The sequence below is a fragment of the Podarcis bocagei genome (assembly GCF_964188305.1).
Source record: "Podarcis bocagei genome assembly, chromosome: 15".
Taxonomy (NCBI): domain Eukaryota; kingdom Metazoa; phylum Chordata; class Lepidosauria; order Squamata; family Lacertidae; genus Podarcis; species Podarcis bocagei.
Genome location: NC_138141.1, coordinates 43,984,921 through 44,010,940, shown reverse-complemented (window position 1 = coordinate 44,010,940; position 26,020 = coordinate 43,984,921). Strand labels below are relative to the sequence as shown.

At 47.6% G+C, this 26,020-nt stretch overlaps 1 protein-coding gene across 3 annotated transcripts in view; it reads right to left on the bottom strand.

Moving 5' to 3' along the window:
- Nucleotides 1-26,020, bottom strand: part of NCOR1 (nuclear receptor corepressor 1) — a 120,110-nt gene that overhangs the window by 53,203 nt on the left and 40,887 nt on the right. For 2 of the 3 annotated variants that reach the window (XM_081171921.1, XM_081171923.1), the window contains exons 12-18: nucleotides 25,018-25,108; nucleotides 23,576-23,754; nucleotides 20,155-20,209; nucleotides 19,707-19,859; nucleotides 8,449-8,576; nucleotides 5,801-6,018; nucleotides 2,166-2,228 (exon numbers count right to left, since the gene is read on the bottom strand). In XM_081171921.1, coding sequence (XP_081028047.1) covers nucleotides 2,166-2,228; nucleotides 5,801-6,018; nucleotides 8,449-8,576; nucleotides 19,707-19,859; nucleotides 20,155-20,209; nucleotides 23,576-23,754; nucleotides 25,018-25,108 — 887 coding nt within the window. The remainder of the gene's footprint in view (nucleotides 1-2,165; nucleotides 2,229-5,800; nucleotides 6,019-8,448; nucleotides 8,577-19,706; nucleotides 19,860-20,154; nucleotides 20,210-23,575; nucleotides 23,755-25,017; nucleotides 25,109-26,020) is intronic. The other variant, XM_081171922.1, reaches the window with a different exon arrangement.

Here is a 26,020-nt window from a genome sequence, read left to right as displayed (position 1 = left end):
CCCCAAACGGTATTAAGCAGAGAGAGAGAGAGAGAGAGATGGTGGGAGCGAAACAGAGCTAAGAGACCTTCCCAGGTGAAAATGATAGAAAAAGACTCCTCAGGCAGGATCTGATCCTCTTTCTACAGAACCAAAACTTTTTGGGTTATCCTACGAATAACAAAACTGGTGTCTCCGTGCTGATAGGAGTGAAGAGAGAGAATGAGAGAGAATAAGAATGGGGCGAAACAGCAACTCAGTATATTCAGGGGGAAAACAAAATGCTTGCAGAAGGAGAAAACAAAAAAATAAATAAATGAAAAATCTTCAAAGCCAAACCAAAGGGGAAAAACCCCACCCCCTAAAAAAGCAGTCCAACAGGGACTACAAGGATGCTCAGTAATCGCTAGCAATCATCTGGAAGATAGGGAAAAGAGGATTGGAGAAGGTGTGGCTGGAAGCCTGAGCAGACCAAGGTCCACATCCCCAGGTGGGCAACGTTCCGAGGGCCACATGCCAGGGGTGGGCGTGGCCAAAGGTGGGCGGGGCAAAGGATGGGACTCTCTTACCATTCTGCAGCCACCTCCATTCCAGCCACGCAAAAGTCTCTGCAAATGGGCAAACACCTCTCACAAGCAAAGAGGCGTAATTGTGGTTCACGGAAGGACTGTGACCAGGCAGGAGGAGGTGCTGTGGGTTGGGGACAGTCCCAAGGATCAGGTAGAGGGATCTGGAGGACCAAATTCACCCCCCGCCTCTGGGAGTGGGGGGCTTGAGGTTCCCCACCCGCCATGTCAGGACCGGAGATATACCGCAACACTTTGTTGCAGTCCCCGCTTGTCTAGACACAAATGCCCTGAGCCACATTCAGATGGTCCTGGGACCCTGTCAGTTGGAGGTGCCAGCAAGCGAACAGCAAGAACAGGTGTCCTAAACTGTTTATTATTATTATTATTATTATGGACTGACAATGGTGATTTGTATTATTAGTTTGTGTTATATCCTACTTTTCCTGCATAAAAGAGCTTGAGAGATGTCACACGGCTCTTCCTCTCCTCATTTCCCCCTCACAACATCCTTGTGAGGTAGAGCTTCGGCTGAGAGGCAAGTGGCGGCCGCACCCGGTGAGCTTCACGGCGGAGTGGGGACTCGAATCTAGCCTGACACCCTAACCACTACGCCACACTGCCTCTCTCCAACTCGACTGGCGCGTTTTTAACGTTCCCCTTCCCACACAGGACCCAAACCTCTCTCTTCATCCATATATAAGTATCCGGCAAGAACTCACCTCTGGTATCTGATGACAAGGGAGTTCCCACTTTATACAACTCAGAACATTTAAGCCGATTTAAGCCTCAAAGGTTTGCAAGAAGCGTTCAGAATGGCAATGCTCCAAAGGCCACCACGGTGTGTCAACACACAGGTTTTCAGCCCAGGTAATGTCAAGAGTGGCCTTTATTGCTGCAAGGTAACCAGCTTCATAAAACTGAAATGCTGACGCCCAGAACAGCCTAATCTCCTCAGCGTTTTAGAGGGCTAACAAAACACCGTGAGTTGGTTTGGGGAAGAAGATCTTCAGAGACAGTCCCATCGCAGGTCTGATCCCCGTTAACGGACAGCTGCATATTCCTGCGTTGCAGGGGGTTGGACTAGATGACCCTCAGGATCCCTTCCTACTCTATCTTTCTATTCTAGTCTGTTTCATCCGGTTCAGGGAATTATTTGAAAATGACAAACTCTGCATTCTGAAGCCAGGAGGGGCCTCAGGTCAATGGCAGAGCACCCGGCTTTGCCTGAGAAGGTTCCAGGGATCTACAGGCCTCTCTGCGTCTCTAGGTAGGGCTGAGTCTGAAACCCTGGAGAGCTGCTGCCCGCCAGTGCTAACAACACTGATCTGAATAGATCAATGGTTTGATTTTTTTTAAAAAAATAAAAATAAAAAAATCAAGCCATTGATCCATTCAGATCAATGTTGTTAGCACTGGTGGGCAGCAGCTCTCCAGGGTTTCAGTGCTAACAACATTGATCTGAATGGATCAATGGTTTGATATTTTTTTAAAAAATAAAAGGTTCCTGGCTGTTGCAAAAAGGTTTAACAACACTGAAGAATCTCTTTGCATTGTACAAGACACACTCGCCCAATCTTCAATAGAACACTTCCTTGAAAAAGAAAAGGGTGCTTTTACCTTTTTTTGCAACTTCCATCTCTTCTTCCGTCCAGCGGGATGTCTCCACCGGCTCTGCCGAAGCTGAAACAGAGCAAGGAGAGAGAGAGAGAGAGAGAGAGAGAGAGAGAGAGAGAGAGAGAGAGGCGGGAGAGCCCGTCAGATGGTGAAAGGGCCAAGACTTGCGGTTTCAGCGTAATCTATTAATCTGTTTACATTAAGGCCTGCTGAGGCCATTCGGGAACCAGGCCCACTGACAGCGGGAGAGAGTCGGTTCCTATTACATCAAAAAGCAAGGGGCAGAGAGAGGGAGGAAGAGGAAGAGAGATCCCTTGCGCGCGCTAGTGAAGGGTAGAAAGAGAGAACTCCCCTGCGAGTGCAATCGACGGGGAGAGAGGGAGGACATGAGATCCCCTGTGAGTGCAAGGGGGGGAGAAAAAGGCAGCGCACTGGAGGGTTGCCAGGGTGTGAAAGGAGGTTTTCTCCTTAAGCACCTCTTTATCAAAGAGCCCATGCAAACCATTTTTGAGTTCATGAGACTGACAATCTGCACGAGACTGGCTGCTGGAACAGGCCCAGCGCTGGGTTCTCGCAAGGGTCCTAAGAATCTAGGAACCTAGATAGACTGCCACTGGTCCTGGAAGCTCCATAAGAACGTAAGAAAAGTCCTGCTGGATCAGGACTCCTATAGTGGAGGATGAAGCGTTAAAATCGAGATGTGGGAAATATGGAAACAACGAGGAGGAGCAGGACTAAGATGTGGAGATATGCTTCAGAGATCCAGACCGTGGGGAGCTCCGAGAAATTAATAACGTATTTTAAGACGCACCAGACCATAAAATGCACCTAGTTTTTGGAGGGGGAAAACAAGAAAAAAAATATTCTGAATCTCAGAAGCCAGAACAGCAAGAGGGATATGGCTTCTGGGATAGCCTCTTGCTGTTCTGGCTTCTGGGATAGCCGCGCAAAGCCTCTCCCGGGCAGGGGGATGAAGGCTCCCCCTGCCCGGAAGAGGCTGCACGCAGCTAAGGCAGAAGCCAGGACAGCAAGTGGGGCTCTGTTCCTCCTCCCGCTTCGCTGAAGGGGTGCTGCGTAGCTCGCCCTCTCTACGCAGCGCCATTTGCTCCATAAGACGCACTCACATTTCCCCTTACCTTTTAGGAGGAAAGAAGTGCGTCTTATGGAGCGAAAAATACGGTAAATACAATTTGGACTATAGTTTGATCTTTTTTATTTTAATTGAAGTATTATGACTGGATATTTAATTGGATGTTTTTTATTGGAAAATCAATAAAAATGATTTATGTAAAAAAAAAAGAAAGGACTCCTACAGTGGAGGGGAGAACATAAGGCTGGTAGCCACTGATATTGATGAATTTGTCTAATTCTCTATGAAAGCCAGCTAAGTTGGTATTCACCACTGCCTCCTGTGGGAGGGAGTTCCATAGATTAACTCTGTGTTGCATGAAGAAGGGCTTTCTTCCTGAATCTTCCAGCATTCGGCTTAATCGAATGACACCACTTTGGGTCACTGATTTTTTACACAAACCCAACTTACGACAATAGGAAGCTTAAGCACGTTTGGGGTGTTTTTGCATAGGAAAGGGCGTCTGTTATTTATTTCCCTTCCAATTTACATATATTTATAAACCAGAATCCTTCCAATATAGCTAAGAGATCCCACAAAATGGCAATGTATTTATAATGGACTTGATTTTCAATACTGACGGCTGCCTGGATTCTTCTTGTCTCTTTACAGACGAATAAATGGGCGACCTCCTGAGCACAGAATGACAGGGCGTCATCCTTTTCTTTGAGGGAAATAACTGCGGAGAGCTTTTATTCGCTACGGGGAGCCACGGACCGGAATCAACAGTCCCGAGGCCATTGTAAAGAGGGAAGTATTCACTGAATTTCTTAAGCGCATCAAGGCCACCGACACCACGTCTCCACAGATGAAGTGACCTCGTTCGCTTTTTTTTATTGGCCTGCTGTTCTTAAAATTAGGACAAGACAGACAAAGCAGACCCTCACGCATAAAATAAAACTTTTAGAGCACATCTGCATGGAAAATATTTAGACAATGAAGGAAGCAAAGTGGGGAGAGGCATTTTAAAATAACTTTTGTCTGTTGCTATCTGAAGGTCTGAGTTCTGTTTCTCTTAACTTACAGTTAGGGAGGCGAATTATTTTCTTAGTTTTTTTTCATTTTGAGCTTATTTATTGCATTTATATTCTACCTTTCCCCACCCCCAGGAGCTCAAGGTGGTGTACAAAGTTCTCCACCACCAACACCCATATTATCCCCACAACTCTGAGGTAGGGAAGGCTGAGAGAGAGGCAGCTTCATGGCTGATGTGAATCCTGGTGCCACAGGTCCTAGTTCGACACTCTAACTGCTGTGCCATTACTCATTTTTGGATTATGGGGGGGAGGCACTATGGAGCTCAGTGGTTCAGAGCGCTTGCTTTGCATGAAGAATGTTCCAGGCTCAATCCCCACCACCTCCAGGTAAAAAAAGAGAATGAGATGCTTCCTTGTGTGAGACTCTGGAGCACTGCTGCCAGCCAGAGCAGACAGTATTGTGCTAGATGAGCAAAGAGTCTGACCTGGCAGAAAACAGTCTCCTCTGTTGCCAAGGGAGGGGCCGTAAGGAGCTGCCCAGAGTGGCTGGGGCAACACAGTCAGATGGACAGGGTACAAATAATAAAATTATTATTGTTGTTGTTGTTTAGTTCAATGCAGTTTCAGTCCCCAATAGCAACCCCAGGTAAGGCTGTGGGAGAGACTCCCAGCCCCAAACCCTGAACAGTAGTTGCTAAAAGGACAAATTTTTGGTTCAGTATTTACACCGGTTTCTTATTCTTATTCTTAAAACGTGTTGCTTGTTTTATCTTGCCTAAGGTCACCCACCCACCCACCGACCAACAAAACCCACACGGATGCATTAAAACCAAGCAGGGGAAAATACATTAAAAACATCCCGCCCCCTTCTAAAAGGCCGCTCACCCTGTTCTGAACAAAGGGCTGGTTTAAACAGAGGAAGCTGCCTCTTGCAGAGTCAGACTGTTGGCCCCTCTAGCTCAGTGTTGTTGGGCACTGGCCGGCAGCAGCTGGCCAGTCCTGCCGTGGATCGAACCCAGGAATGTCTACCTGCAAGGCAAGGGGCTCTGCCGCTTCCACAACGAGTGGCAAATTTTAATTTCCTTTCGTTTTGCGTTCGGAAGGGAGAACAGTTCCTTGGCAGAGCACTTAGGCATTTGGGGGCATTTTGGTAGCTGAATCCAAGACCGGTGAAAACATAGCGCCTTCCATTGCACTTAAGGGCAGGAGGCTAACATGGCAGGTACAGGGCAGACCACATTTTAGGGAAGCTTTTAATGTTTGATGTATTATGGTATTTTAATATTTTGTTGGAAGTCACCCAGAGTGGCTGGGGAAGCCCAACCAGTTGGGCGGGGTATAAATAAATTGTTGTTGTTGTTGTTGTTGTTGTTGTTGTTGTTGTTGTTGTTGTTGTTGTGGCACTCGCAGGTCCGCCCACTCCCCGCACCTCAGCATCTGCCGCCTGAGGCAGCTGCCTCACTCTGCCTCATCACAGGGCTGGCCCTGCCCTTCCCGCTGGCCAACAACTGTTTTGCGGGGCGTCTACTCACAAGGTTCTGGCGGCGGGGGCAGTGGCGGCGGAGGCTCCTCGGTGGCGGCAGCTGCTGCGGCATTAGCCGCCGCGGCCTCGTTGGTCATCGACCTGGTGATCCGGCCCTTCCGCCGGCCCTGGCTGTTGGCCGTCTTCCGGCCTCGCGGGGCCACCTGCTCCCTTTCCTCAGGCTCTTCGGGAACAACTTCAACCTTGTCCTTCTCTTTGATATTCTCCCTGAGAGGGGAAAAGAAAGGGGGCGAGAGGAATGAGATCCGGAACCGTGAAGCGACTGCATGGAAGACGGGGTCCCTTCTCCCCCCAAAGTGCCAAAGGGTGCCTCCAAGGCGGTTGCCATTTTACAGGGGGGAATCAATTTATTATTTTATTTCATACAATTTATATACAGCTGGACTGTAAAAACAACACCAACACCCTCCTCAAAGGGGTTATTGTCAATAATTATTATTTAATTTCCATGATGTCTAACTGGTGTCAGTTTCTAACTTTTTAAAGGTCTTTCTTGGTATAGTTTTATGTTTGTACTGCTGCAAACGACATATATACCAATGACACAGTGGTATACAACGACTTTTATAAAGATGTTTTTCATAAAATAGATAAATGAGTCATTCATTGCCTTTTACCTACGTCTCAAGTCAAGTTACAAACAGACCACAGGAAAAGCTGAAGAGTTTTAAGCACAGTACAGTGGCACCTCTGGTTGCAAACGGGATCCGTTTCGGAGCCCCGTTCGCAACCTGAAGAGAACGCAACCCGCGTCTGCGCATGCGCGGGTCGCAATTTGCCGCTTCTGCGCATGGTGTCATTTTGCGTGTCTGTGCATGCGCAAGCGGCGAAACCTGGAAGTAACCTTTTCCGGTACTTCCGGGTCACCGCAGGATGCAACCTGAAAAGCCGTAACCTGAAGCTAATGTAAGAAGAGGTCTGATTGTAGAGGGAGGAGGGGAAAGACAGACAAACAGAACCAAGGTTCAATTATGCATCTTGATTGCATAACTAAAGGAGAGCTCTTGCACAACAAGCCAGTTTCCTGCCATTCTGTTTGCACTACCCTTGACCCTGCGGTCTCACCTCCTGGTAAAAGGAAGCAACATGGCCGGCCAGAGGTCAGGGAAGCGGCCCTGCCCCAGTGCCTGCTGCTTCTTGGGCTCTAAGCAGCCAACATGAGCAACAGTCGGGAACAATGGGGGCCGCAGGAAATTTGATGGGTGCAAATAGTCGTTAGAGGTGGCAAACATCAGCTGCAAGCAGAGATGTGCACAACCTCGTGGCCCTCCGTCCGGAGTTGAGAGGGGAGCAGGGAAGTGGACTCCTGTCTGCTAGGCAGCAGCTAAAGCACAGGAAGATAAGGAGAGCCTTGCAAGGTCAGGCCAACACCAGTGTCGAAGCAATAATTCTTCAACATCAGCTTCGTTGGACTCGTCATGTTGTGTGGATGCCTGATGATTGTCTTCCAAAGCAACTACGCTATTCTGAATTTAAAAATGGAAAGCGTAAAGAGCCCACGCAAAGCACTTTGAGTTGTGAGACTGAAAATCTGTACGAGACTGACTGGTGGAACAGGCCCAGCGTTGGGTTCTCGCAAGGGCCAAAGAGAGACAGAGAGGGAGAGAACTCCCCTGCGAGTGCAAGGAGAGGAGAAAAAGAAGGCACACTGGAGGGGTGCCAGGGTGTGAAAGGAGGTTTTCTTCAGACCCTCAACAAACTACAGCTCCCAGGATTCTTTGGGGGAAGCCATGACAGTTTAACGGGGCATCAAAGTGCTTTAACTGTAAAGGTTGTGCGGATGCCTGATTATCGTCTGCCAAAGCAACTCCTCTATTCCGAACTTAAAAATGGAAAGCATAATGCTGGTGGTCAACAAAAGAGGTTCAAATACTCTCTCAAGGCAAATCTTAAAAAATGTAGTATAAACACCGACAACTGGGAAACACTGGCCTGCGAGTGCTCCAGCTGGAGAGCAGCCTTTGCCCAAGGTGTCATGGGCTTTGAAGACACTTGAACTCAGGACGCAAGGGAGAAACGTGCTAGGAGGAAGGCATGCTTGGCAAATCCACACCGTGATCAGCTCCGGGCCGGAAACCAATGTCCCCACTGCGGAAGGACGTGTGGATCCAGAATTGGCCTCCACAGTCACTTACGGACTCATTGCTAAAACCGTGTTTATGGAAGACAATCTTACTCAGCTACGAGAGATCGCCAAAGAAGAAGTCCAGCATCCTGATCTCACAGCCACCACCCAGATGCCTGTGGGAAACCAGTAAGCGGGATCTGAGCACGAGAGGACTCTCCCCTCCTGGAGTTTCCAGCAGCTGATATTCAGAAACCTTGCTTACACTGACTGCGGAGGCAGAGCAGAGCCATCCTGGTGAAGTTGCCTAATTCTGTTTCTGAGCCTTCTAAGTTGGTGGCCATCACTGCCTCTTGTGGCAGAGAGTTCCACAGATGGATAGGATGGGAAACATGTGCCACCGCCACCCGGATGTTGTTCACCTCCATCTCCTGCATGGCTGACAGGCAGGGGTGGCAGGAGTTGTGGTTTGACACCGCCCGGCAGGCACCTAAACTGCCTTCCCCCTGCCTGCTCCCCCCTCCGCCGCCGCCCCTTGGTGCAGAGCTAGGGCTTCTCGCGACACGACTCACTTGGATTCTTCCTTCTCGTCCTTTTCCACTTCATCTCTTTTCTCTTCCTCTTTTTTCTCAGTTTTCTCGGCCTTCTCCTCCTCTATTTTTTCCTCGACTTTTTCTTCTTGAGAAGGACGTGGGATTTGCTGAAATGGAAGGAATCAGAATTACAAAACAGGGCTACAGCCAGCAGCAGCGGCAGGATCGGGTCTGGGAGATCGCAAGCGCCCGAGCTAAAATCTTGGGGATGGGAATTCTCCTGGCGCCCCCCACCCCACAAATCAGAGATGTAACCGCATGTTCACTTACACCAGGCATTTGAGAAAGAAAGAGGAGAATGAATGAGAATTGGGACCATCCTGTGAAATATTCCCAACATGAGGAAACCTCACAAATACTGCCACAACAGGAGGGTAGAATTACTCATACAAATCTTAAGATTCCCACGTGAAGTGACATTCACAGCCTGGATGAAAAAGAAGCAACCATCTTCCAAATTTACAAAGGGTTATTTTGCATAGTCGCCTATAGGCTATTGTTACCCTGGGGCAGAGCTTTCAAAACTTTTCCTGTTGGTGACACACTTTTTATCAATTCGCGACACAGTAATTCAGTTTTACTAGCAAACCGGAGGTTAAACTAACCCTTTTCCAGCCTCGAGAGAAGCGCGGGGAGCGTTCACACGAAACACCTGCACACTGTAGCCAACACACTCATCTGACACACAGTTAGGAAAGCTCTGCTCTAGGGGATCTGGAAAGTGGCTAGTTACAAGCAGAGCCGGGGATTGAGCTAAATGAAATTTTGGCTTCTGGGTTCCATAAATGAAGAAAAGTATTAACGGTAAGGAGAGGAAAGAGGAGAGTCAATAGTACCCTCTTGATACACATTCTTGCCCCTCTAGCAGAACAGACTCACACTATAGGCCTAATCTGGCTTCAAAAAGATGTTGTTTGCCTGCAATGGTTTTGGGGGCAGCGTCTCCAGGGCGGGCTAGGAATGTGCCGCTGCCAGTCAGTGCAGACAATATTGGGCCAGATGGACCAATCTGGCATAAGGCAGCTTCTGATCCTCTTCATCCAACTGCTTCATTTGGAGGGCTTGGGATCTGCAGGGAGAATGCTCAACCCCCGTGCAAAACTAAGCAGAAACCCCAGGATGGGTTGGTGGGCGGGAAGCCATGACAGACCTAAAGGCGTCTGAGGTTTATATTAAGGCGGCCATGTAGCTCTCTGAATGGTGCCCAAAGCAGTGTGATGCAGAGGTCAGTGTTGGACTGGGGCTCAGGAGACCAGGGTTCAAATCTTGGCCATAAAGCTCTCACTGCATGTGACCAATCACTGCCTCTCGGCCTAACCTACCTCACAGGGTTGTCGTGGGGATTAATGGAGGAGGAAGGGAACCATGTACGCCACCTTGAGCTCCTTGGAGGAAAAGGTGGGATATAAATGCAATAAACAAATGCAACAGATAAATTCCAGGTGGGCCGCCACAGAGAATGCCTCTGGACCCACGGGTTTGGCATTGCCGCAGAGAAGATGCCCGACTTAAATGTCTTCCGTCACCCTATATCGGGCATAGGCAAACTCAGCCTGCCAGCTGTTTTGGGAATACAACTCGCATCATCCCTGACCACTGGTCCTGTTAGCTAGGGATGGTGGGAGTTGTAGTCCCAAAACATCTGGAGGGCTGAGTTTGCCTACGCCTGCCCTATATAATACCACTTTAGGCAGATCTTTGATTTTTCTCTTTCAGAGGTGGATCTTTGATTTCTCTCTCCCTGACTACATACTTCCCATACACACAGCGCAACCTTTTAAAATTCCCCCATCGGTTTCCTATATGGCATGGCCAGCTGTTATTCAAAAAAGCCCAACATGACCCTAAGCCCAGCACCTGGCCACAGAACGCAGATCCCGCCCAGCCTCCCCCCCCCAAACCAGGCGCTGTCAAACTCCCATCAACTCCAGCCAATACGGGTAATGGTCAGAATGATGCAAGTTGCATTCCAAAGTATCTGGAGGGCAAGAGGGCGAGAAGAAGGCTGCTCTAGCCATTTCCTTCTATGTGGCCTCTCTCTCTCTGCCCCCACTCTAGGAATCAACTCTACCACTTTGGCCCAGGGGCAAGGAAACGGTGGTCTCCTGCATGTTGCCGAACTACAACTCCCACCATCCCTGACTGTTGGTAAACGTTGCCTTGGGGTTGATGGGAGTTGGGAGTCTGGCCACATTTGAAGGAGGGCCACAGCCTCCCCGACCCCTGGATGAGAGGCGCGGGCTCCAACCAGGGAGACCCACCTCCCTGGCTTGGCGCCTGAGTCCATCTCAAGGCTGCTCATTCCCTCTTGAGCTATCCTACCTCGCTGGGTTGCTGTGAGGGGCGAAGCACAAGGGGAGAACGAGGCAAACTCAGTTTACACACTACGCTGGCTTCCTTTGAGGATAGGATATAAGAAGTGACGGCCTTAAATCAATCGCTGGGCAAAGCCAGCATTTATATAACTTTTCGGGGGGGGGACAGGGTGGAGGGAGGGAGAAGTACTCTTCATTGTGATTGCAAGAAGTTTTGTAAGGAGGATTGGGCGAAATATTGCAATGAAGACTATGAAGGGAGTTATTAGTTAAATAACCAAAGTAATAGAGAAATTAAGAAATGTAGATAAAGTGATAAAGGTTGAAAAATGTAGCCGATGGAAAACGTTGTATAAGATAAGAAAATATGTTAAATGACTGTTAGGAATGACATGTTAAAAAATTATATATATATACTGTATATATATTTTAAAAAATATCATTTCCAACAGTCATTTAACATATTTTCTTATCTTATAGAAGAGTACTTCTCTTTATAATATTAAAATATAATATAATATAATATAATATAATATAATATAATATAATATAATATAAAGAGAAGTACTCTTCATTGCAACTTAGGTCTTTCCCTTCATACGCACTCAGAGAGAACAGCCTCCGTCGCTGGAAGTCAGCTGTTCCGATTCTAAAACACTCAAGGAATATTTAGAGAGCGCAGTGGGTTGAGTGTGCCAACATAAATAGTCACGCAGTGCCCCCAGATGTGCCAGGGAACACACAGACTCAAGCAAAGAGGAGGAGGGGGGTTGTTTACTAAATTTAAGAGAGAAGCAAACTCTAGCAGAAAGCATCTCGCTTTGCAGGCCCGGGACAGGGCAGCTGGAGGAATGAGACACAGCGTTCATGACTCCTGCCGAAGGGAGGTTTGGTGCTGCTGCCAGGAGCTTCCAAATCAACAAAGCAGGTGGTTAGAACAGGCCCCCATCAGCTGCAATGAGGGGCGATTTTGGGACCGTGAGGGGCAGGTTGAGCTGGAGGGGAACAAGGAAGGCGGATCAAACCCATGGGTTAAATTATATATAGGACTAGGGCCTGGGAAAGATCACGGTTCGAATCTCCACTCAGCCACGAAGCTCACTGGCTGGTTCTGGGCCAGTCGCACTGCCTCTCTCAGCCTATGCTACCTCGCAGGGTCGTTGTGGGGATTAAATGGGGAGGGGGAGAACCATGAACACCACCTTGAGATCCTTAGGAGAAAAAGGTGGGATAGAAACGCAATACATAAATATTCTGGCAGACCTGCTGGGGAGAGGAGGGGTGTGTGTAAAGGAACATAGCAGATCAGGCCCTCATTTGTGGGTGCTGGGGGAGTTGGGCAAAATTTTGCATCTCCAACCAGGCGCCAAAATGCCTTGGAGGCTGACCCCAATTTGGAAAAGAAAAGGGGAGTTAAGAGACAGATGTAAGAAAAAGACTGCATATTAAATGATTGTTTCTAAAGGATCATTTTTTAAAAATATATATACATGCAGGCTACTTAATAATTTCCAAAACCACAGCAACAACAAAACCTTCCTTAAGCCTGAGCAACAGATATCTTTATTACAGTTAAGGTGGAGGCAGGGGGAGAAAAGCCCCAAAGTTATTTTTAGAGTGAAAATGAGATTACCTTTGAAACGCTTTAAAACTCACAAGGGACGCTCTTAAAAACACATGCACACAGTAGACCCCACAAGCCTTGCTCATGGCTACAACGCCAAAGTGTTTAGGGCATTAACTGGTTATCCCAAGTGTTTCTTTAACAAGGTTTAAATAAAAAAAAAACAGGGGGGTGTCCTTTGCCACACTCCCACCTGTCACCAAGTCACAGCAGCCCTAGATGTAAAGGGTTAACTTTACAGAGTCACGGGGGGGGGGGAGTCCCTTCGCTTCCCCCCCACCCTGCACAGCAACACACAAAAATTAGACAGAGCTAATCACCCGCTTCCTAATTTTAAACCTATTGTCCCCCCACGCCCCCCCCCCCCTGTTTTAAAAATAAACCGGCTAACGAGATTTTAAAAGTCGGCTTATCCGGCGGATGGAAGAGAAGCAAAAGGCAAGTTCTGGGAACACAAACCTTCGGTCGGCTGAGGCTTCGCGGTTCGACGTACCTGCATGCTTGACTCTTGCTTAAAAATAAAAAGGTTTTTGGTTTTGGTTTTTTTTAATTATCCACAGCCCGGAGAAGGGAGATACCGGTCTGTGTTAGGCGTGGGGGTCAAAGGGGGAAAAAAATCGGGCCAAGTTTCCAACGGCTCAAATGACATGGGGGGAGGCAAACTTGTCGGCAGCGCCTCCCCCCTAAATTTGGAGGGGAAGACTGTCCAACTTTTAGATTCCAGGGGGAAAGGGGAAGAAGAATGAAAGAAAGAGAGAGAGAATCTCACGGTGTCATCCTGGTCACTTAAAAAAAACAACAGAAAAAGCAAAGCACCTAAGCAGGGAGGAGAGTTGGCTGGCCACACATGCCAGCTTCTAATCTCGACGGGGTCACACGAGGTAATCCCTGCGCCGAGCGCAGCCTTGATTGGCCGTCACAGGAGAACCAGGCGTTTCTGTCTAGTCAGATCGCCCGGCTGAACCAGCTGCTGCAAGGAAGGACACGCGTGCGGGGGGGGGGAGGGAGGGGAGGGGGGCCGGTCCACGAGGGACGGCGGCTCGTGCTGGGAACTGTGTCAACTAGGGACAGCAAGGAAGGGTCTCCCCCCCTCCCCAGGCCGGTTGAGCAGCAGATCAAGCACTCCAAAAAAGGATGCAAAAGAAAAACGGAGAGGAGAATCTGAGGTTGCGTTTCCTCCTCTGCACATCTGGAGGCCGGGCCCAGGATTTTAAACTGATTTCAGCCTCTGGACGTCTGAATGTCGCAAGCGCAGAGCAGGGCGATTCCCAAGGATTTATCAGCCAAGACCACGAGTGTCGACTTGTCAGGGCTTCAGTCCCTGTTTCTATGTTTTTAATACTCTTTCACAGTGCTTTTTTCTAAAAAAAAATGTTTAGGGGTACTCTCATTTTGGCTCAAGAAAATCACCATTTTATAGTTCAAATCGGGGGAAATAAACACAGTAAATGGACAAAAGTACAAAGATTCACAAAATTTTTAGGGGTATGTGTAATCCTGCGTCTCCCCATATAAAAAGCACTGCTCTTTCCTGTTAACTGCCTTGAGATGGTGGTTTAGAAGGCAATCCGTAAATCAATGAAGATAGTTACTTGGATGCAGCAACAGCTACCTGTCTTTTGGTCTTTGCATATTGTCAATCTGCCTTATCTATATATTACTGCATGGATATTATTTGCCCCCCCTTCAAGCCTCCTGGGGCGGGTTACAAAACTTTAAACACAATATTTAAAATGGTTTAGAACAACTTAAAATCACAGAGAGAAGGTTGGTCCTAAAAATAGAAACCTCAAGTGCCAAAGGCCAGGATAAAGACTGCGTCTTCAGCATTCACTGGAAACTGTATAATGAAGGCGTCAGATGCACCTCTCTGTGGGGAGGGACTTCCACAACTTAGGGGCTGCCACAGAGAAGGCCCTGCCCCAGGGATGCTGCTGGGACACAAACAAATTGAGTTTTGGATGTGGTGGAACAAGCAAAATCTTAGCTGTAGAGAAAGAGGAGGCCTTTCAGGTATGTGAGATGAAGCTGTTATAATTAAGTTTTAACCACCCGAAATCTGCTAGCCAATATTATTTTTTTAATGCTTGCCTAGTAAATAAATAAATAAATAAATAAATAAATAAATAAATAAATAAATAAATAAATAAATAAATAATATCTTTATTATCATTGCCCCCTCTCGGGGACAACGAAATTACTTGGCTGCTCCATCCACCCAGGTAGGGCACTCCACACAAAATCAAAACAACTATAAAAACACTAATTAAAACAATACAGTATAATACAGCAAGGAAGATTAGATGACTTTCAAAGTCCAGGCTTCCCATTCAGGGAATCAAGAGGTCATTTTGAGATCCTGCAGGAAGTGCACAATGACTTTCCCTTTTTTAAGAAAGGGGACGAATAATGACTCATTGTTAGGAGAGAAAAAGCTGGTGTTTTCATTTTCACTGCCTGCTACAGAAACATACCGGAACCAAAACAGCATCTTTGATATGGAACAGGTGGGACCTTTGCTTTTGCAGATTAAAACAAGACTGTCAATGAGAATAAAAAAACTGGACTCGAGGGAAAGCAAAGCAAGACGTTTGGCAACAACTTGGTTGCAGGAGTTGCCGGAAGGAGGAGTATAAGGAGCCAACTAACTTTCTCAGAGACTCCAACCAGGATTTGTGTAGGGATGACCAACTTCCAAGAGACTGCGCTCTACTCACACAATTAAAAACTCGCAGTGATCTACCCCTTTTGGGGGGATTCAGGTCAAAGTTGTTCTCCCAAAAATATCCTGCAAGGCAGCAGAGGTTTAGGATGAGTCTTCCTTCTCCTAGATGAGCTCCTTTCCCAGTTGGCAGAGCCACATCTTGGCCCTCACTTTCCTCCACAACACATGCAGAAACCGCCTTCTTGGCCACTGGACCCACTATTGATCTCATCCACTCAATCCAGGGGTCAGCAAACTTTTTCAGCAGGGGGCCAGTCCACTGTTCCTCAGACCTTATGGGAGGCCAGAGTAGATTTTGAAAAGAATATCTGAACGAATTCCTATGCCCCACAAATAACCCAGGGATGCATTTTAAATAAAAGGACACATTCTACTCATTTAAAAACACACTGATTCCCGGACCATCCATGGGCCGGATTTAGAAGGCGACTGGGCCGGATCCGTCCGCCGGGCCTTAGTTTGCCTACCCATGACTCAATCCACCAGAGCCTGTCTTTGAATGCAGGGGAAGCCCCTAACTCACAGAGGGTTTAAGACCCATCAGCTACCCTCACCTGGTTTAGCCGGCCAGTCAAAGCCATTTCCCAGGGTGTGGCTGCTGTCACATGCTGGCAGCTTCTAGGAGCCACAGGTGAGAGCTGAGAGCCAAAGGTGGACAAATGACCCCAGAAGGAGCAGGATGTGTCCATCACAAGAGGTGCTACCCCTAACACCCCATATATAATGTCCTTCTAAAAGAGGTGGGGAACCTTTATTCAAAAGGGGGGGCACCTTCCATTCTAGGAAATCTCCAGGGGGCCACATACCAGCGATGGGCAGGGCCAGAGCAACATAAATTCTACCTTTGGTACGTCAGGTGAGTTTCTGCTCACACACACATACCTGAAGACCCCTCTCCCTCTCCTCCATCCAGCCAAGCAAAGGTTTATGGTCAGAATTCAAGAAGAGACATTTCCAGCCCGGAAAAGACACTCAAAGCAGGGTGAGAGGCAGGGGCGATGAGGGCATAGCCTGGGGAAGAGTCCCAAGGGCTGGACAAGAGAGGTTTGGAGGGCCACATCTGACCAATTGCAGCTTAGGTGAGGACCCTCACAGACTTTCCCGAGGGGAGACAAGAAGCCAACACTCCACCAAGTGACCCACACCATTAAGAATCCACCAGGGTCAGCCCACCCAAGCTTCCACTTTTTTGTCTGCAGTAAAGAATGTGTTGGAGCAGGGTGGATAAAAATCAACGATTTTTTTAAATAATTTTTTTATTTAAATCGGTTTTTTTAAAAATTCCAATCAGATTTTTAAAATAAAATGCTTTTGGAGAGAAAATCTTTCTAAAGATAGTTTTCTATTTAAGTTGCATTTTAGTCCAAAGGCTATTCATCAGGAAATAAGGATTTGTTTTAAGTTTTTCATGTGGGCTAAAACTCAGTCTAAGGTTGTTGTTTTTTTAAAAAAATGTTTAACCACATCAGTTAACAAACATGGATACATATGCTATGTTACTGTTTCAGTTAAATAAATTGTTATAATTGTTATTAAGGAAATGATTATTTTTCTCCTTCTAATAAAGTACAGCAGAAAAGTTGTCCAAATGTAAACAGTTAACTTATTAAACCTCACAATAATTTCATAATTATCCTTCAATGTATTTCTAATAGTATAACCAAGTCAGTAATTTTTTATATAACTGTAAAAACTGTAAAAACTGCTCTGAAAATTTATTACTCCAAAAATGAAACCTTCATCTGGTTGTAAATATTAAGATTATACCAGCAAGAATGAGTCTTTCTGTAAAAAAATAAATAATTAATTAAATCAAGTCTTACTGACTAGTGATTTAAATCAATTTGATTTAAATCAAATCCACCCTGTGTTGGAGAGTCGAGATCAGGCTTCTATCGACACAACCATTTCCTCACAATTCTCTGCAGGTGGGGAAAATGCAAGCCAGCAAGAAACCCAAAACCTTGTGGCTGAACACACTTCGTCTTCAAATCACTGCTAAAACACCCCTAAAAACATCAACGGGCGATTGACAGCTATTCAGAGATTTCCCGGAGCCCCCAAACAACATCTTTTCTACACATTGCCACCTTGGATCCACAACCATGCCCCCCCCCTTCTGACCTCAAACAATTTCAGCCAGAGGGAGTGAAGCTGGTGGGTGATCACTGCTCTTCCACACACGCCTTCAGCCGTAGCTCAGTGGCAGAGCACACACTTTGCCCAAAGAAGTTCCCAGGTTTGAGCCCCTGTGACTCCAGGTGGGGCTAGGAGAGACCCCCCTGCCCTGGAGAGAGCCGCTGCCAGTCAGTGCAGGCAGTACTGAGCTAGGTGGACAAATGTCCAACTCAGTATAAGGCAGATTTCTATGTTCCTTTTAAAATCAGACCTTAATTCAGAACCAAGAGGACTGGAAACTTGACTTTTCCGGAGGAAGAGAGGGGAACCTGCCCCATTGTATATCGGGTGTGTGTGTGTGTGGAGAGAGTCTCCTCCTTTAAATTCCTGGGAGTTTGCCTTAGCGAGGACTTCACTTGGAAAATCAACATAACTCAGGTGGTCAGAAAGGCCCAACAGAGACTCCATTTCCTCAGGGTCTTCCAAAGAATGTTAAACAACAGCTGATGAACTCCTTTTACCAGTCCACAACAGAAAGTGCCCTTTCATATTGTATCACAGTGTGGTATGCTGGCCTGACAGCCACAGACAGAAAGTCTCTACAGAGGGTGGGGAATACAGCCCATGATACCACGGGCTGTCCCTTGAGTCCGCTAGATGATATCGCAAGGGATCGTTGCCTTAGAAGAACGAGAAAAATTCCCAGGGATGACTCACACCCCGGCCATCACCTCTTTCATCTGCTACCCCCGGGCAGGAAATATAGAAGTATAATCAGCCGTACCAACAGGCTAAAAAATAGCTTCTATCCGTGGGCTGTTAGGCTGTTGAACAGAAAATAACATAGCGAAATTGACTTGCAAGGTAGTGTGTTGTTCGACAAGAGATTGAGTGTTTGCGGGGGGGGGGGGAGGCTCATTTAATTTCATTGTATACAGGTTGTACAATGACAATAAAGGTATTGTTATCATTATTGTTATTGTTATTATTATTATTATTATTATGGTACCTCAGGTTAAGAACTTAATTTGTTCTGGAGGTCCGTTCTTAACCTGAAACTGTTCTTAACCTGAGGTACCACTTTAGTTAATGGGGCCTCCCGCTGCCGCTGCCCCGCAATTTCTGTTCTCATCCTGAAGCAAAGTTCTTAATCCGAGATACTATTTCTGGGCTAGCAGAGTCTGTAACCTGAAGCGTCTGTAACCCGAGGTACCACTGTATTATTATTATTTTTAGGAGCCACAGTACACAGCTTCCATCCCCAGAATCTCCAGGTGGGGTTGGGAGAAACCCACATGGGACCACAGAATTGTAGAGTTGGAACAAGAATCGCTTAGCCCAACCCCTCTGCAATGCAGAAACTTTTTGCCCCGATGTGATTATCAAATCCACAACCCTGGTTAAGGGTCTCACGCTCTGTGAACTGTCTGAAACCGCAGAGCGCCTCTGCCGGTCACTGTGTAGACAATCTTGAGTTTGACTTGTACACGGCCATTTCCTATGTCCCTGTTGATTTCATCCCTAAAAGAGCTGGAGGGAAACCAGATTGGGTAAAGGCCAGCCAGAAAGTGTTCCTTGGAAAGTTAACGGGTCAGATCCATTGAGTCCTTGTTCTCGCCACCAATGTACAAGCAGAAACATCATCCCAAGAGGGTGGGGGGAAGAATTACTGGGACTCTGTGTTCCAGCCTGTGTCACATCAGATAAGCAGAGGGGAATTCCAAAAAGATTCCCAGGTCCCAAATGGTTGGGGGGAAAGGAGGAGCAGGAGGGAGAATTTACTGGCCAATGCCTGGTACTTAGAAGACGAAGTGTGTATGTTTGTAAGAATATAAGAGGGGTGAGCGCGTTGTGCATGTCAGAACTTAAGAGCCCTATAGCTGGATCAGGCCACCGGCCCGTCTAGCCCTGCATTCTGTTCTCACATTGGCTCATCAGATGCTTCCACGAAGCCCCCAAGCAGGGCAAGGAGACCAACAGCCCTGTGGTGCTGCTGCACTCGTCATCTGGTAACTGGAGGTAGACTGCCCTGGCACGCAGAGGCTCAGTTTGGCTATCCCGTTGTTGATGAGGTTAGCCTCCAAAACGGGATAAGGAGAGTCCTGCTAGATCAGGGCCAAAGACTCATAAGTCCAGTATCCTTTGACACAAACAGACACAAGGGAAGTAGACACCCCTGGGGAACCCACAGGGAGGAAGGGCAAGGGCGTCTCTCGCTGTGTGTGTGTGTGTGTGTGTGTGTGTGTGTGTGTGAGAGAGAGAGAGAGAGAGAGAGAGAGAGAGATCTTTTTTCTTTGTACAACAGTGAAGTCTCCATTTTTGCCCAAACCCTTTGCCCAAGCCATCAGTACATTTGGGGTGGGGAAAACTTCTTTAAAAACAGCGCCCCGCAAAACTTTGCATAGAAAATTACATATATATATAATTTGTAAGATAATAATAATTTTAAAATTGCCTTTTTCAGTCGTGAGAAAACGAGCGGGTCGCAACACTCAACGCAACGCACCTGGTTCCTTCCCCGCCGCTTGCCATAGTTCCTTCGCACAAGGGCCTTGTAGTTCTCATTTTTCTTGGTCAAATAATAATACAAGACACAGTCTGGAACATTCTGAAATGGAAAGATTTATTACTTACGGACCCTCAGTGGGATACGCCATGTAAATGCTCTCACTGTCAATTGTGCAGACCCGGGCTTAGAAGTGAGAGAATTACATTAGCCTGGGTCACACATAACGCTACACACCGCAGGTGCCTTTAGCCAAAGTGTGGCTTGTGTGAATATTTGCTGTAGAGAATTTTACTCAGGCATAGTTTGTAAGTGCAAACCACTTAAGAAGCCATCTTGAGAATTAAGTGGACATTCCATCACACAAAAAACCAAAACCAAAAACGCATCGTCTCACCTTTCTTTCTAAGTAGGAAGCAATTAGGCCAAAGTTCTTAGGATGCTGGACAAATCTGATGGGGAGGAAAAGACACAGAGAAAACCTCATGTTCTGCCATCCAAAATTAAAACCATCACAGTTACCAGGGCTGCATTTTGCTAGACCTCTTTTGCAACCTGGTTAAATGCAAGTTCAGATATTAAAAAGGACGACGTCAAAATAGCCAAAGCACCCCCACCCCAGTTTCAAGAAACCCTGCTTGGTTGCCCTGTCGGCTTCTGGCATTTAACTGGAGGAAGGGCCATAGCCCAGTGGGAGAGCCCTGGCTTCACATGCAGAAAGTCCCAGGTTCAAGTCCTGGCATCTCCAGGTGAAAGACTGCTGGTCTGTGTAGACAACATTAAGCTGGATGGGCTGGCTTTGCAGAAGGCAGCTATGTAGGTTCCTATTAAATCAGCCCTTTAATTCAGACGAGGACTTGAATAATAATAATAATAATAATAATTTATTATTTGTACCCCGCCCATCTGGCTGGGTTTCCCCAGCCACTCTGGGCGGCTTCCACAGAAACCAAAAAACACTAAAATATCATACATTAAAAGCTTCCCTGAATAGGGCCGCCTTAAGATGTTTTCTGAATGTCAGGTAGTTGTCCATCACCTTGACATCCGATGGGAGGGCATTCCACAGGGCGGGCGCCACCACCGAAAAGGCCCTCTGCCTGGTTCCCTGTAGCTTCGCTTCTCGCAATGAGGGAACCGCCAGAAGGCCCTCGGCGCTGGACCTCAGTGTCCGGGCAGAACGATGGGGGTGGAGACGCTCCTTCAGGTATACTGGGCCGAAGCCGTTTAGGGCTTTAAAGGTCAACACCAACACTTTGAATTGTGCTCGGAAACGTACTGGGAGCCAATGTAGGTCTTTCAAGACCGGTGTTATGTGGTCTCGGCGGCCGCCCCCAGTCACCAGTCTAGCTGCCGCATTCTGGATTAGTTGTAGTTTCCGAGTCACCTTCAAAGGTAGCCCCACGTAGAGCGCATTGCAGTAGTCCAAGCGGGAGATAACTAGAGCATGCACCACTCTGGCCAGACAGTCAGCGGGCAGGTAGGGTCTCAGCCTGCGTACCAGGTGGAGTTGGTAGACAGCTGCCTTGGATACAGAATTGACCTGCGCCTCCATGGACAGCTGTGAGTCCAAAATGACTCCCAGGCTACGCACCTGGTCCTTCAGGGGCACAGTTACCCCATTCAGGACCAGGGAGTTCTCCACACCAGCCCGCCCCCTGTCCCCCAAAAACAGTACTTCTGTCTTGTCAGGATTCAACCTCAATCCATTAGCCGCCATCCATCCTCCAACCGCCTCCAGGCACTCACACAGGACCTTCACCGCCTTCACTGGTTCTGATTTGAAAGAAAGGTAGAGCTGGGTATCATCTGCATATTGATGGACACCCAGTCCAAACCCCCTGATGATCTCTCCCAGCGGCTTCATATAGATGTTAAAAAGCATGGGGGAGAGGACGGAACCCTGAGGCACCCCACAAGTGAGGGCCCAAGGGTCTGAACACTCATCCCCCACCACCACTTTCTGAACACGGCCCAGGAGAAAGGAGCGAAACCACTGTATAACAGTGCCCCCAGCTCCCAACCCCTCTAGACGGTCCAGAAGGATGTTATGGTCGATTGTATCAAAGGCCGCTGAGAGATCCAGCAGAACTAGGAAACAACTCTCACCTTTGTCCCTAGCTCGCCGGAGATCATCAACCAGTGCGACCAAGGCAGTTTCAGTCCCATGATGAGGCCTGAACCCTGATTGGAAGGGATCCAAATGGTCCGCATCCTCCAGGCGTGCCTGGAGTTGTTCAGCAACCACACGCTCAATCACCTTGCCCAAGAATGGAAGATTTGAAACTGGGCGATAGTTGGCCATACTGGCCGGGTCTAAAGATGGTTTTTTAAGAAGCGGTTTAATGACCGCCTCTTTCAGCGGATCTGGGCTGCCTTATAACGATCTTGTGGGAAAGGCCCATTAAACTGAGGGGCTGCGCCTACCACCTTGGCATGCCAAAGATCTCTGGTTCAAACCCTAATCTCCAGGTAGGGCTGGGAAAAGGCTTCCTTGCCTGAACCCCTAGAGAGCTGCTGCCGAACAATGCAAACAATACTGAGCTGGACGGATTAATGGCCTGGATCGTTATAAGGCAGCATTCTGCGTTCCTTTTGCCGGACATCACCTGCAGGGTCTAAAAGCCTATACTCTCGATCATCCATCAGGACTAGAAACCTGAACTCTGTTTCGGTGTTTTTACGAAAGGTGAGCATTTCAGGGTTGAATACCAAGCCTGACGACTATGCATGGCAACCACAGAAGACAAACAACTCTGACAGCTGAATCCGAAGTAATTGTGAGCATTTATTATCAATCTGTGTTTTGTCAATCATTAAGCTGAATAAGCTTCTACGTGAAATGAACCCCCTGCTCCCGCAAACAGACCTTTCACAGGGCGAGCCAACAAAATAGAAGTCTTTTAATTAACCAGTTTTTCCATTGTGTCCATACTTCGATATTACGGTTCCCAGCTTCAGAACTACCCAGGCTACAAAAGCATTGGTTTGAAGCTGATTTAATAATATATACACTCAGTGACGTGTATATGTACACTCAGGGACACGGGTGGCACTGTGGTCTAAGCCACTGAGCCTCTTGGGCTTGCTGATCACAAGTTCAGCAGTTCGAGTCTACGCGATAGGGTGAGCTCCCGTTGCTCTGTCCCAGCTCCTTCCAACCTAACTGTTCAAAAGCATACCAGCACGAGTAGATAAATAGGCACTGCTGCAGTGGAACTCTGGCACTCATCATGGTGTTCCATGCGCCAGAAGCAGTTTAGTCATGCTGGACACATGACCCAGAAAGCTGTCTGCGGACAAACGCCAGCTCCCTTGGCCTAAAAGCGGAGATGAGCGCCGCACCCCATAGTCAAATTTGACTGGGCTTAACTGCCCAGGGGTCCTAATAATATACAATTCCCATCTGCCCCGTTCAACCCTACCAACCATCAAGAATGATGGGAGCTGTAGTCCAGCAACACCTGGAGGTGAACAGGTTGCCCATTCCTGATTTAAAAGTAGGCAGAGTTTATGCTGGAGGTATCTAGGAGCAGTGAGGGCAAGTGATGGAGGGGGAAGTAAAAGCAAGTGATGGTCCGGTTCAGGGATGGGGAACCTTTATCCCTCCAGCTGTTGCTGGGACTCCCAAGCCCCATTAGCCCCATCTAATGGTCAAGGATGATGGGATCTGTAGTCCACAGGAGGGCCACGGATTCCCCATTCCTGAATTAGACCATTGCTTGCCTTTACTGGCCCTAGTTTGTCGCCATGCAACCGATTTTACTACTGTGCAATGCACACCCTTAAAAAACCCCACACAAAATAAATAAAAGTACTTTTCTTTAAAGATCTCCTTCTCATGGTCTGTCCAGACGTTCATGAACTGCCGGTCCTTGTAGATTTTCATGGGGTCCTCCATCAGCCCGTTCATGTTTATGAACTTCACCCGCCTCTGTTCCGCGTCAAACATCATGGGAGGAATGACCGAGAGCTGGCGCATTTGTTTCTCGTTATTCTGCAAGACCAGAGAAGGAAAAAAACACACAAAAAATTTATAGTGAAGTTTCTGTTTACAAGTAATGGACCCCCCAAGTCAGCCAAGACAGAGCCAAAATTGCTTTTTAAAAAGGAGGGAGGGAGTGTCAGCTCTTGTGGTTACATCTTGGACTTCCTTAGTTACAAGTACTGAAGAAGAAGAAGAAGAAAAAGGATTGTTCTCTTTGGCCCACAGCATCTTTATCCAGTCCCAGCGCAGCTCTTTTTGGAACAGGGAAGATGGTGGTGCTTGTTCATGAAAAGCTACCCTTTGCTGAAGATGATTTAAGGGGTTTGCCAACGCTGTAAGAAAATCCACATTAGGACAGAGAAAACATGCTGTGCTGGACGTGGTGTAAGATCAGGCTATAAAAAGCACAGGTTATGGGATGTGTGCCCCACGCTGGACTTCAGGATTCGAATCTATGTTCACACACGCAAGAATGTCCCAGCCATAAGGCTTGCTGCGTTGGTCTGGGCCAGACCCGTCTCGACCCACAAAGCCCCCCTCTGACTAGCCTACCTCAGAACAGCCCACTTGGGTCAGGCCAAAGGCCCAGCTAAGGGCACATTCACACCCATACAGTTAAAACACTACAAGATCACTTTAAACATTCAAGGCTTCTTCCAAAGACTCCTGGGAAGTATAGTTTATTAAGGATGCTGAGAGTTGTTAGTACAGTGGTACCTCGGGTTACATATGCTTCAGGTTACAGACTCCACTAACCCAGAAATAGTGCTTCAGGTTAAGAACTTTGTTTCAGGATGAGAACAGAAATCGTGCTCCGGCGGCGCGGCGGCAGCAGGAGGCCCCATTAGCTAAAGTGGTGCTTCAGGTTAAGAACAGTTTCAGGTGAAGAACGGACCTCCGGAACGAATTAAGTACTTAACCTGAGGTACCACTGTATACCTATTCCCATCCCGGAGCTACAATCGCCAGAGTTCCCTGTGAAGGCAATTATAGCTCTGGGAAGGGACTAGGGGGTCTCCTGACAAAGAGAAGAGGATGGAGCTTGTAAGAATATATCTGGCAAGGGACTCAGTAAAAGATGACTGCACCCTCCCCTCTTCCAAATTCAAAGATGCTACATGTGCCATGTTTTGGTTTTTTATCAGATTGTAAGTCTGGGCAGGCAGGGGACTGTCTTGTTTTCCTTGATCGTATGTAAGCCGCTCTGGGAGCCTTTTCGGCTGAAGAGAAGGGTAAAGATGCTGTAACATAAATAAGAAGCCTGGTTCTCACCTCCTGTTCCGAGAGCCCGTCGATTATCTCCGAGATTTCGTGCTCGCTCCGGGCGATGGTTGCCGAAAGTCCGGTCCCTCTCTGCCCCACTCTGGGGATGCAACAACAACAACAGAAAGAGAAACCAAAATGAAAAGAAAAAAGTAGCTTTTTTCTGAGAACAGGAAAACAATTGGCAATATCAGGGTGAGGTGTGGTCAGCCAGCCTCTTCAGGGCCGGACGGGACAGAATGCATGCTAGCTTTGGCAAAAGATGTGAGGAAAAGGTTGTTGTTTTTTAGCTCTTTCCTACATATAAAAAGGGGACGCGGGTGGTGTTGTGGGTTAAACCACAGAGCCTAGGACTTGCAGATCAGAAGGTCGGCGGTTCGAATCCCCGCAGCAGGCGAGCTCCCTAGCAGTTTGAAAGCATGTTAAAGTGCAAGTAGATAAATAGGTACTGCTCTGGTGGGAAGGTAAATGGTGTTTCTGTGTGCTGCTCTGGTTTGCCAGAAGCGGCTTAGTCATGCTGGCCACATGACCCGGAAGCTGTACGCCGGCTCCCTCGGCCAATAAAGCGAGATGAGCGCCGCAACCCCAGAGTTGGCCACGACTGGATAAGAAGAGAACTGAGGATCACCTTATCAGCAGCAAGAGGGCCGGTCCTACCATGAGGCAGAGTAAAGCAGCCGCCTCAGGTGGCAGATAATGGAGGGACAAAGAACAGCGACAAGATTTTGGAGGGCAGAGATGAATGTGCTGTATGGCCTGCTTTGAAACCCCTATGACAGCCTGCTGCTCTCAAGGGTGGTAAAGAAGGCTATCCTAACACAATGTTGATGCAACTGCAAAACGTTTTGATCCAGCCCGGGGAAGGAGGCCTGAGCCCATTTCAGAGAGCCCCAAACTGACGTGTGAAATTTGGTGGGATGTGTGTGGGGTGGCCTCTTCTTTTTAAGGTGGCTTTTAAAAGGAGAGGAGGAATCACAAAACAGGCAGAAGGAATCCCCAACGGAATTCACTA